The 12,988-nt window shown below is 40.2% G+C and overlaps 1 protein-coding gene across 3 annotated transcripts in view; it reads right to left on the bottom strand.

Moving 5' to 3' along the window:
- BBS4 (Bardet-Biedl syndrome 4) overlaps positions 1–12,988 on the bottom strand; it is a 39,706-nt gene that overhangs the window by 21,084 nt on the left and 5,634 nt on the right. Inside the window, exons 1-2 of one of the 3 annotated variants that reach the window (XM_082322717.1) lie at positions 5,534–5,616; positions 1,066–1,145 (exon numbers count right to left, since the gene is read on the bottom strand). In XM_082322717.1, coding sequence (XP_082178843.1) covers positions 1,066–1,094 — 29 coding nt within the window. In that variant the 5' untranslated portion in view covers positions 1,095–1,145; positions 5,534–5,616. Of the gene's footprint in view, positions 1–1,065; positions 1,146–5,533; positions 5,679–12,988 lie in introns of those variants that run through there. The other 2 variants (XM_082322718.1, XM_082322716.1) reach the window with 2 other exon arrangements.

The raw sequence follows: 12,988 nt of genomic DNA, 5'->3' as shown, positions 1-12,988 counted from the left end.
ACTGATGAAGACGTGGAGAAGTCACTGTTGCCATTATATCATCCACTTGGTTATTTTCTCTGTTTTCCTGAGCCGTACATCTTTTCTGCACTCTGTGATTCTACATCCCATCACAGCAACAGTAAAAGTACACAATCAGAGACCAAAAAAATGCAGTCACATCAACAGAAAAGGGAAACAACTTTCTATTTAGATTGCTAGTCCAACTTTTGTTTATATCTATTTAAACGAAGATCTGAGAAGAAATTGCTCTGCTGATGATATAACCCTCCACGGCTTCACTAATTAAAAGCTAAATTAATTTTCTCTGGCCTGCCACTTTCCTAAGCACCCCGAGGAGTTCTCCAGCAGAGAGAGACAAGTCCTGACCAACCCTGGTGTTCCCGAAGCAAAAAAGTCTTTTCAGATCTTCTTTGCACATGACAGAAAGAGAAAGGCAACTCCTACTGCCCTCCTCCCACCCACTGGTGCATCATCTTCAATAGCTCGTGTTCATTTTATCAGGAAAACACACCATTTAATAATAGATTTGCCATTTTCTTAGTCCACTTACTGTTATAATCCCAAACCAAACAACCACTTCCAAGCTACTCACCAAACCCAGGAGAAATTAAAGGGTGCAATGTATCATGTGTAAAATGAAAGAATTTTGTTCAAGGGTAACCAAGATCTTTTTTTTACACTTGGTAGTAATGTCTTACTCAACTGAAGTGTTTTTCATAGTCTTTATAGTACCATCGAGAGATGTGCGCTGTGGAACTGCGTTATTATCAGTTTGGAAGACCCTATTCATCACTTGGAACAAGAGAGGTTTGCAATTCTTTCCGTTTTTCCACTCCCAAAGACAAACTGAGCTCACAGATTGCTGCAGAGAACTGCACACATGAATCCTGAAGGTAGCCAATGATTTGAGAACATTAAAGTTATTTTACTTGTATTTTCTCCAGATTCTCTTATTCCAAAAGAGATCAGGAAAGAGGGTGGTTTGAAAACTGGTATGAAAACTATCATTTCATAACATTAGTAAAATAGTTCCTAATGCAAAGTTTCAAAAGCAGCTCTTACCTTACACTCATCATAGTCTCTGCGAACATACAGTAGATAGATCAACCAGTTTTTCCTCTCCAGGATTGGTAACTCTGGTGCTGTAAATGTGAAATATTAACAGAATACAGGCAATCAGACTGATCAGCAGTGAAACTGGGCACAGCACAGACATATTCTGAACCGCCCGATTTGCAAACACAACTAATTCAAGAACTGCAATTGCACCGGGCAGTGCAATTAATCATTTGACTTGAAGCCTGGAGTGTGGACATACAATCAGTGTCCAGTTTCATTTTACTTCTCAAATTGATGGATAAAATGCATTGTTCACGACAGACGTTAAATAAGACCTCTTAGTAGAAAACCACCACCTCAAAAGACTTGAGGCATTGGTTCCTTCTGGTGCAGTTACTGGAGCAAGCAGCTCCAAGCACCAACTACGCACACATTTTAATTCAACACGAACGCTGGTCTGATGAAATTGGTTCTTCCAAATATGCAACAAACAGCTCAGGGGAAACAAGTTGGATTCACATTTTGGAACTAGGGCAGAAGAATCAAACATCTTTAAAATAAATTTCTGGGAGTGAATGAGAAGGAAATGGGTGATACACACAAAAGGAGATTTTTGAGATGTTGCTGGTCTGAAGGTGTGAATAATTTAAAGGGGTCAAACTTAGTTCTTTGAAACCGTGAACGAACTATGAAACATCACAGGTCTGAGATACTGTGAAGCTACTGGCAGAAAAACGTATTTGATGCAGTGGAGGAGAAAGACTTGTGCTCCAGCATTTCAATCATAAGGAGCTTGCAGCAGTAATTATGGCAAATCACGAATGGATGTTGCTTAGTGATATTCACGTTGGGTTTAAAAGTTTAACACACTGCTGTGCATTTCATTAAGGCTTGAAATGTATTGCTTGTTACACGTTTCTACAGTTCAGATGCTGGTAGCTGAGAGGTAACCATAGCAACTGGCAAAAAAGCTGTATGTTTGCAAGTCAATATTATGACAGAAGCGCAGAAGCAAAGCAAGGCAAGGACCATCGCAGGAACTGGGGCAGCAGCGAGGGCAATACAGCATCAGGCCATCTTCTCCCAGGCCGGTGGAGCCCAGCACGGACCCACAGCATCGACGGAGATGGAGGCTCAGCTTCCAGCAACTCAGAGCAGAAGGTGTTATTTGAAGTGGTGCGCAGTCCCCTCTGCCAGCCAGTGGCACAGGTCGCAATCAGATGTAAGACAGAAGAAACTCCACAGCTGGAAGGACTGAATCATGTCAGGAGACATTATCGGTGCAAAGTGTTATTATCTTTTAGAAATGCTGAGCTTTAATCATGCGAGGACTGCACCTGCAGCTAGTAGCAAACACATCTCTCAACCATACCAGGCTCTCCCCCACAATTCACACCAAGTCTAGTATCACTGAGAGCACTTAAAAACAACTAGAATTTCCTCTGCTGATGAAGTTGAAAAAAATTTTGTAAAGCCATTCTGGTTTTGTTGTTGGTTTTTTTTCCTTAAAATATCCAGCCAGATTTATACTAGAGCTGAGATTTAAGTGTGCACACCAGCAATTTAAGGTCAGATACCTTATAAAGAAGGTTCAACTACCCTAAAAACAAATACAAAAATCGCAGTCCAAACAAAAAAGTAATCCAAACAAGCTAAGCTTAGGGAAATGCAGAGATCAGGGATCCAAATGTTCTCAAAATCTGCTATACTGTGCGATATCTGGATCTTCCTAAGTAAGGCATTTTAATATGCATGTTCTCACATCAGGTTCATTGATTTCTGATGACTTCATGTTTTCCATTTGTCCTTCTTACAGTGAAACCGTGAAGGGAAGAGTTAAGAGGCTGCCTAAATAGCTACAACTTGATTGAAAAAACATTACTCCATAAACAGTCTGGAGGGCTGCTGTTCTGAAGCCAGCTGAGGGGTTACCTAATTCATTAACAGATTTGCAATGACTACCCTGTATAAGTTATTCTGGGTGCCAGGGTTTGATAGAACTTTCTTTTCCGAGAAACAGAGCACTTGGGGATGCTCGAAATGCACTGCAGAAAGCGGCCGGACTTGCATGCTCTTCCTGTATAGTGTCTCCTGGTGCCACTATCCAATACAAAATACTGAATCAGACATGTGTCAGGGGCACTTCAGAGTTTCTTTTGTAATCATGGATTTAAGAGCAGACATTGCGAAGTCTATTTAACCATAAAGATTTCAATTACAGTCAAAACTAAAGTATACTTTGCCATTTTGTGCCTACTAATACAGCTTAAAATTCCAAAATTCTGCATCATTACATACAATGAAAACTGTTTTAAATAGGGATTAATCAGAAGACCCTCCAGACATATCCCACCTGGTCTCCTACCTGATATCGCCTGTAGTGCACATCTTACTGGGAGGTTAAAAAGAAATAGAGAGCACCATAAATGTTAAAATATACACAAAAGCTAGCTGGCTGGGGTGTGTTGCCAGCTGAGATGGGAGAGACCAAATTATGTTAGAACCTACACGAATGTTTTGGACTAAGCTAAGAGGACAGTACATCAGCGAGCGGATGGAAGATCAGTTGTTTAATTCCTGAAGAAAGGAGCTTTTTCACACTTTTAAGACGAAAAGGACATTATACTCCACTCCCACGCTACGGAAACGCCTGCTGAGAACAGGGTTGGGAAGGAAGAAATGCTGAATGTCAGAGTGAGTGCTGAGCAGAGTATCAAGCTGCAAAAGAAAAGGGTAAAACAGACACCGCCTGCCTTCTGGGTCCAAGACTGCAAAAAAACAGAGGAGTTACCTAAAAGAGCTGGCCTGGAGAGAAAACAGAGAAATCAAAATACACCATGAGACACAGAAGTGAATGGCATTCACATCTGCAGAGATAAAACAGTTTTGCTTCCCCCGGCGATACGCTGAGCTAAGGTAACTTATGTGGAATTGGGAAAACACATGGACTTTTTACACTCCTAAAACTCATTTGGAAATAGCATCACACTTGATTGAGGAGACATTACTCTCCTTTTTTCTCTTCTTTTTCCCTAAGATAAGCAAATTGAAAAAAGACAAACAATTCTGATGTCTTTCGAAAAAGATGTCTAGATTAATTCACAGATATAAGTGAATCTTATATCTGAATACAAAACAAACACAAAGATTCATAGAAGAAAGTTGATAGACTCCCTGAGTTTATTCCAGAAAGAAAATGGGAACAGTTTGACCCCTTCTCTGCAGAAATCCGCCATAAACACCATGAACCAAATCTGGTGTGGAACCCACAGAGGGCAGAGAAGAGAGGAAGGACATAGAAATTGTAAGGAAATTAATAAATTTGACACAGGAACAGGTCTGATCCCCCCCAAGAAAGGCTGTGGGAAGTAAAGGATTATTACCAGGCTCTACACTCTATTCAGATGCAGGAAGAAGTAATGCAAATTATTTATACACCTCTCCAGAGCCACAACCATCTTAATCTGCATTTCTGTTTTTCCACGAAAGCAGTGAGATACCTACTTCTGGTGCATTTATCTCCCTTAGGTTTGCTCCCCCAGCCTCCTGATACGACTGTCCCAGTGTAAAGGATCACTGCATTTTTCTGAAGAAAAGGGAAATACAAATCCCTGGCTATTTGGGACTCTAACTCCAGAGAAAGGGAATAAAACATCCTGTGCCTTCTGGAAGGACTCAATTCAATCATTGCTGGTCCTAATATCCAAGTATTTTTTCTGAGTTTAATAATTACCCACAGAATACCTAAAAAAACCCCACACACTGATGATGTGTGTCACTCAGCTCTTGCTGCATCAGCCTGAAGAGTGATGTATGGCTGGATCCAGCCATGGGGGATGCTACGAGGGGCAGAGTAACAGAAAGAAGGACCAGCAGCACACCTCAGTCTTCTCAAGCACAAGGATGATCAGGAACAGTGGAGGCTCCATATGGCATATAATGGTTTGCAATCTCACACTAATTAGAGCTGGGAACACATACTGCCGCAACTGGCCGTTCAGAAGGTTTCTGTACAGAGAAAGGCCGACGAATTTGGCCTCTCCGGGAGGAGCTGAGCACATTCATCAAGTCCCTCAGGCTGCGTATATTGCAATTTTCCATTTTTTCCAATATATAGACCTTCAGAAGTTCCTCATATGTAACTGCTGCAGATCATATGAAAACATGCTTTTCTTTGTCACCTTTCGCAGAGCCCTCACAAACAATCCAGGCACTGCAGGGATGCAGGGACTACAGGTTAGAAAATAGTAGTTTATACCATTCTAGCAGTGAAAGAAAAGAAAAAAGCCATTATTTTCCGTAAATCAATCTGCTCAAGGGCCAGTCCAAGAAAACACAATTATCCAAAAACTTGGTATCTACAGTGAAAAGGGTTTATAACTTGCATAATTATCTTTTCTGGGATTACAAAAGTCTAGTCTCATTAAGCAACTGCGACAGGGAGCCAGGCACAAAATATATGATTAAATACCTCAGTTGAGAGACATGCCAGTTTCTTTGAAGTGTTTTGATTGAATTCAAAAGGGAATCCATCTGATCCCCCACTTTCTCGGTGGCCAGTGATTGATTGCACAACCCACTTCCAGCAATGTGATTTTTCTTTCTGACAATGCTCCTTTAAGGAAGCCACTGGAGCGGAAACCCCAACAGAATCGGAGTAAGATCATCAGGTTTGTATCTGTGCTGCGCTATCATCGTTCTTCACTTTATTCATCCTGTTATAGATTTTCTCAAAGGACTGAAAAAAAAAATAATCAGAGTTATTCCCTTTTGTGTAAGCCTCCCTAGGAAATTATTTTGTGCTTGCATCTTCATATTGGGTAATTATAGCTTAGATATGAACTATCAAACAGTGGGTTTTAGACTTAATAAAAGGGTTTTGAAATTGCTGTAAAGAGAGAGGAGGAAAAAAAAGCCCCAGAAGGCTCCTATCAAATTTCATGGAGGAAACGATTGCTAAAGCACCAGCCATCCTCTTGAAGAAATTGCCAGATGCAAAGAGACCATTTTCGTTGTGGGTATAGCCAAAGTAAAGTGGCCTTCAACAACTGTAGCCATCAGACAGCCTTTCACCCATCACCTTATTTTCCCCAGCGTGCAAACTGCCAGCTGCCTAGAGCACTCTAGCACCCTTCCTGTGAGAAGCATGGATTGGCTACGGTTCTCTGAGGTGGAGAAGGAGCTCAAGTTCACATTTTAGTCTCATCATACTAAAAAAACAGGTCAGAGCCCAGATATTCCTCCACCCCAGCTTAATGGAAAGAGTCTGAGCCCCATTTCACTCCTGTCCCTCCAGCCTTGCAACCCAACCTGCAGTGAACTGAGCAAGAGCAGCAAGAAGAGCCTGGAGGAGAAGCAAAGGAGCAAAAGACTCAAGAAGACACAAAGAAGAACCTGTTATCAGACCAAAATCCATAATAACCTAAGCCACACATAACATACAGCACAAGGAAAGGGCAGAAAATCTTCAATAAAGTATTTAAATGAAAGTATTTTATTTTTTTTATTCTGCAGTAGCCTCATGAGTCATGGTCTGGATCTATTGTGGTAGGTACCAGGTACGTGGGTAAGATATTATCCAAAAGGCCTAATCTGCATCCTGACTCAATTGTCCCTTTCCAAATTCTAATTAAAAATTTCATGTTGTAAAATAGCATTCAAGCACACAGGGATTTTCAAAATCAATAAACACAAAGGCAATGACTCAAGTCTCTATTGTAACATTTTGCTACTAAGAGATCTGCACCAAAGAAGAATTCGGTAAAGTGCATCTTGCTCTGAAGAAATCAAAGCGGGAAGCTCTGCTGCGGTGAAGCCACAAGGGAGCGAGGTTATCATCTCCCATCATTGGGCAAGGCTTGCTCTAGCACACAGAAGCAGGATTGATCTTTTTGATTTGAGATTCATTTCCCTTTTTAAAGTAATTCTGGTCATCGGCTTAACAGCGAACTCGCAATGGCATAAACACAATTCAGCTGCTACTGGAGGAGACAATCCAAATCTGAGAGGTACCACATCAAAGTCTTTCAGGACCAACATCCACTGCATCCGGCAATTCCCAACTCAGCCTCGTGGAGACATTTGCTGACATTATTGCCAGGATGACAATTATTCCCACTTGCGGAGCTTGGGGAAGGTTTACTGGCGGACATAGCTGTGGTTACAGTCCAAAATGAAGCTTGGCGCTCTCACAACCATGTTAAATAAACATTGATAGGGAGGGAAAGGCTAGGATGAAACCAGCTGTGCATATCTCCTTTTTGCCTTGAGCTTCACAAGCTGCCAATGTGAGGAATTATGCTACCATTTGTAAAACCAGTGACAGAGTCGTAATGACTATCTTCTAAACAAAAATAATATTAAAATAATAAGGCACAAACTCAAATAGCTACTATAAAACAACGTACCACTGCCAGGGAATTGTATCTTCCAAAATAAGGTATGAATAACAGATAGAAAGCATTTTAAGGCTCTAATATCAAGGCTTTTAGATTTAAAAATAAAAGACTGCCTTCATATCAGAGGAGCATCCTACAAATTCCTAGCTAGGCTGATGCACTTGTTTAACAAGAAATCCTCTTCCTTAATCGGACACTCAAAGGCTTTTATTGAGACTGTAGCAATATGAATACATTATAGCTTTGAAAGAAAACTAATATAGGAACATTGGTCTTCCTATGCCCAGATCCATCCTTGGAGTTTGAAAACTGCATAAATGGAGACATAATGTATTCAAAACTCACTAATGATGAAAAATTACCACCCAGAAGAGGTTATTTATGCTGTATTTCACTCATCGCGTGTGAGTATACACGTATGTATATACGTGAGAATACAGGTGTTTGTGTACACAAATACCTGTAAAATGGATATAAACAACAGAAAAAAGGACAGAGCCCTTTACTGTAGCAATTCTCTCCATTTAATCCCCTTTCCCCTATTTTCCTTTTGCAAATTGCTGCTGAAACACCTTTAAATCAAACAATAAACCCGTATGGTTCCTCATTATTTACAGTCAGCTGGGGTTAATAAAACTCATCATATACAATTCTGGTGCTAGCAAGAAAGCCATAATTCATAGCTGTGATCTTACTATCAAGTATTAATAGCTTCACAATACACAGAGAAAACTGGAAGGAGACTGAAAAACAGCAGCAGATTTAAACAAAAAAGCAACATTTCTGACTCTACACCTCCCCCTGCAGGAAAATTAGCCAAAGCTATATAGAAGAGCTGAGAATTTTATCTTAAAGCTGATTTATGCACTAGGGCAAAGAAAAAAAACAGGCATTTTCTGTTGTTAGTTTACACTGCATAAATCTTAAAGAGCTGCTAGCTCAGACTTCAGTGGTTTTCCTGTTTTAAGACATTTAAAGTTCCGAGTTACTCCAAATAACAATGTTTTTATCTACAAGACAAAACTCAACACTGATTATTCAATATAAATGCCTCCTAGTATGTGCTGCTGAAGTTTACCCTTAAGGTAAAGTGGGAAGATCTGTAAATAAATACACACTTGTGACCACTCTGGACTTCCCAGTGCCACAATGAGGTTCCCAGTGGTAGAACCAGTTTGGTTACTGGGAAAATCTCCATTAGCAGTATGAGGTTGGCGAGATACCACTCTGCAATCCTGACTCCATTCGATGAGGGAGGGGGGAATTACGTGCATTAGCACAAATACATTAGCCTGACCGTTATGACACAAAAAATTTGATTCAGGACTAATAGTGCTTGATTCAAGCCTAAAATTTGGTTCAAGCAAATAACATTGGGGCGAAATTTAGTAACAAATGTGTACTTTAAAAAGGAAATTGAAAAAGTAGAATCTTCTTTATTTCCTTAAAAAATCAAAACTGAAAGTCTGTTTCCTCTGCACGAGCCAGTTTTCACCACGAGCACTGACTGCTGAGCAGAGACACGCGCTCTGAACAGAAGAAAAACAAGGATCTGAAAGAGCTTTTGTTATTTTTGCTTTTAAACACAAGCTAATCTAGAAAAAAATAGGCTGATTTGCACAATAGTTCTCAAATCCCTGAGGATTGGCGCTTGGAGATATTCAGGGATTGAGAGATATCCCTGCGCTTGGAGATATTCAGGGATCCAACCCCTGGCATAGCACCCCAACTGTTATATTCTCCATTTAAACCATTTTTTTCCTGCTTGATGCCTTGCGCTCAATGTCCTGGTAGGCAAAAAGGAGACCAAGCTCCCTCTGAGTGTCTATTTGCCAATGCTGTTCCTAAATAAAGGGAGTAGAGTACACCATCACAGAGGGCTTCTGAATAAAATGGCTTATAAATAGCACAGGAGGTCTGAGATATTAACTGGTGACTACCCACCGTCTCCTCCCACAGCAAAGCAGGGATGGAAGATATTTCCCCCGCAAACGAAGCAACACTGGCTGTAGGCATTCCCAAAATAACCTGCGTAACCAGCTTCTCCTTAATTCCAGTATCAGGAGCACGGTAGCTTTGGGATTTCCAGTCTAATCCTTCCTTTGGCTTAAATTCTTATGCTTAGTCTTTTTCTGTCTACGGCGTGAGGTATTTTACATGGAAACTGAAACTAAAATCATTAAAGGCATTTGTAAGGAAAAGGTTTCCTCTTAAAAAGCAAAATAAAATTACAACAGGGAAAGCACCACAATCCAGCCCTGGCAGTCTTTGAAACTTCCCACTCAATAGGGAGTGGAAGAACCTAGAACCTGTCCTCATTTCATCCACTGCCAAAGAAGAATATTATATTAGAAGCATATTATATAAGAAGAAAAAAAATATATATATATATATAAAAAATACAGAAGTTGGTCTTGTAAATGGTTCAACATTTCCTACTCTGAGATCCTATTTTTTGAATGCACGAACTTCTTCCAGACTTCTTGCCCCAGGATGAAGTTTTCCACATTGAACGTCTGTCCCAAGATGAATCTTTGCCTGTGCAGCCTTCACTCTTCCCTATTGCATGAATGTCTGAACGATACAGTCTTTTATTACACGAGCACATCTACAATTACAGGAACACACCAGTATTTTCACCAGGTGCCCTGCCTCTTTCTAATGATGATGAATATAAAAATGAATCAAGGTCAGACAGTGAACGAAATTGTTGAGAAATATGAATAAAACAGTGACTAAATCACAGGATTTCTGCAGTGTCTGTTACACAGCTTAAAATGTCCGCAGCAAAAGGGACAGACTCTGAAAGGAGTGAATGAACAGTCTCTTCATTAAGACCCTGAAAAGCTGCTCGTAAGACAGGAAACCTCACTCCGATTTCTGTTACAAAGCTGGAAAAATCACCTAAGCAGGCTTCCCAAAGGCAGCCACTACATGTCCATCCATCATTTTTGGCTGTACAGCTTGAAAGACATGAGAGCCAGTATTGCCTACCCAGCATTCGCTCCAGCAAGCAGGATGGGCAGCAGTCGTGCTCTGGCCATGGAAGCGTTGCAGTATATGTGCTTGGTAACTCTGAAAAAGCAAGACCTCAAGCACTGGGGAACCCAAAATGTCTTCTTGAAAAGCAAGTATCGTCTCTTAAGAGCCTCTAATGTATAATGCACGGTTTGAGTATGACACAGAAGAACCTTGCAGCATCAGGGAATTTATCTATGGGATTTGATAGCTGAAGACAAACACGACAACTGGCTATACACAGAATAATGGAGATATCTTTTATTTAAAAAGCCCTCAGTGAGCTGTTCCTTTTTCAGCGAGTCCCGTCATTCCTGTGCAACGAATGATGTTGGAGAGCTGGGCTAAAGCCAAAGTGTAATTATGTCACTAAAGACTCAAAGGCTCGAATTCAAGTTGCACAGACAACATTCATTCTGACATTCTTGAGTGGGATACACGTCCTTTAACTTAAGTGTCTGAAAATTAAGACATCTGAATTACTTGCCTTGGTCTGTTCTTTAAGGTAAAGGAGAGGAACAGACATCCTGGGGGAGTGATTCATTGCATCCCAAAACAGGTGGCTGGGAGAGGTCGGAGGAATGGCATCAGATGGGCTTTCCACTGACTAAATACGGAGCACCGGTGATCTGCTGAGACTTGTTCTATGTCAGAGATAACTCAATTCAGAAGGATGAATCCCTGTCTTCCTAAATTTGTTACTTACTATTTTTATAAAATTATTTTTAAATTTAGAATGGGAGATGGCATTTTATCTGTAAGCAGCATGCCAACAGACAAACGTGATGTTGAGTGCTTTAAAATACAAAAGAAACTTGCCTAGCACCAACGACTTTCAAAGGAACTCCAGAAAATAAATTTACCAATTTAAATGTGATCCTAAAGTAATACGTTGCAATTGTACATTTAGATCCTCTAAAGCTGAGCTATTGTATTTCACCCTCCTCCTGATCCTAATCCAGTGTAATATATTTCTTAATTATCAAATTATCAAAAGACACTCAGATTATACTCGCTTTCTACAAGAAGTGGCACTTTTATGGCACTTTTCATTGCCTAATTAAGTTTGCAGCAGGCTTAAGTAGCAGATACTGATTTTCCTCTTTACAGAGAGGAAATTAAATAGGTTGACAACTGCTGAAAGATGTAAAGCTAGAACTGAAGCTATGAATCTTCTGATTTAAAAATTAGCACTAAAATTTTACAGTGATACTAGTCTTGACAGAAAAACACACCTGCTATGCTGTCTGCAAAGGATTCCCTGTTCCTCTAATCACAGATATTAATGTACACACACAAGAGGGCAGAGCTGTGCTAGTACATTCAATCTTAAATATTCCCAGTTCTTTGTGGTGCAGGGATTACTGGCTGTTATTTTGGGGAGAAGAGGATGAAGTGAAGTATATTATACAATTTAATTACCCAAACCCAATAATTCATTTTTTTAATCTCACTATTCAAAATTAACAGTTGTGTCAGATCCTGAACAAAATACACACAGCACTACTACCCACTTACTGCAGAGATGAAAATATCAGATTCTCTTGTATAAAACAATGACGTAATTACCAACTAATCTATGTTATTTATAAATCATTTTCTTCCCACAAGGCCGTAGGTTCAAATGAGCTAAAAAATCTGGCTTGCACATGGCCAAATGGAAACAAATTGGTACGTACAGGTATGGGAACTGCATTTGCTCCCCCCAACCATGACATTTCCACTACCATCTTTTCTTTTTGACACACTTAAAAGTATTAATTAATTTAACTCAAGGGGGTTGTTTTTTATCTGGATTTCTTGGGCAGCTTCACTGTTACAAGTTCAAAGGCAGCTTTGAAGCTGGCTCAAAGAATGGATTTATACTGATTTAAGGAAATGTATCAGGAATTCAGAAATTATCAGCTCTGAAAGTGCACAGAATCAACTCCTCGGGGTACTAAAAAGTTCCTGTTCTTCAGAGTGCTCGAGCCATTAAAATACTTGCAGCATCCCTTACAATATCTGCAGGAGCAGGAGGGATTGCCATCGGTTCATCTGAGGGAGCAGGGACTGCCCGGAGACAGAGCGAGATGCATTTTTGCAGGACAGATCATCAGAAGCCACTTATCTACTTCTGCATAATCTGAAAGTTAGTTATTATCTAACAAAAACAGTCTCGTTTTGATGATTGCTTATCATCATGAGTACTTCCTAACCAAAGTCAATACCAGATAAAGTGAGCTTTACTGCCCAGCAAATCAGCACGTGCAATTATTTTTTATTAGAACTCACTGACTACAGCCTTGGCTTCAAGGATGAGCACCCACATGAAAAGAACGGCACTATCAGTCTTTGAGCTAAATACTGACGTGGGATTTAGCTGGACAAGAATAACGCATACTGCTTGAGAATATCTCAAAATTCAATTAAACAAAAGAAACTACCCTGGTAAGATGCAAAATACCGTGTCATTGTCATCTATCCAAAACGCAGGTTTCTGTGAGGTAAAACTGTGGTAACTTTGAGCC

This window comes from Platalea leucorodia (assembly GCF_965183815.1).
Source record: "Platalea leucorodia genome assembly, chromosome: 9".
NCBI lineage: Eukaryota > Metazoa > Chordata > Aves > Pelecaniformes > Threskiornithidae > Platalea > Platalea leucorodia.
The sequence above is the reverse complement of the archived record's forward strand: the minus strand, read 5'-3'. Positions and strand labels throughout refer to the sequence as shown.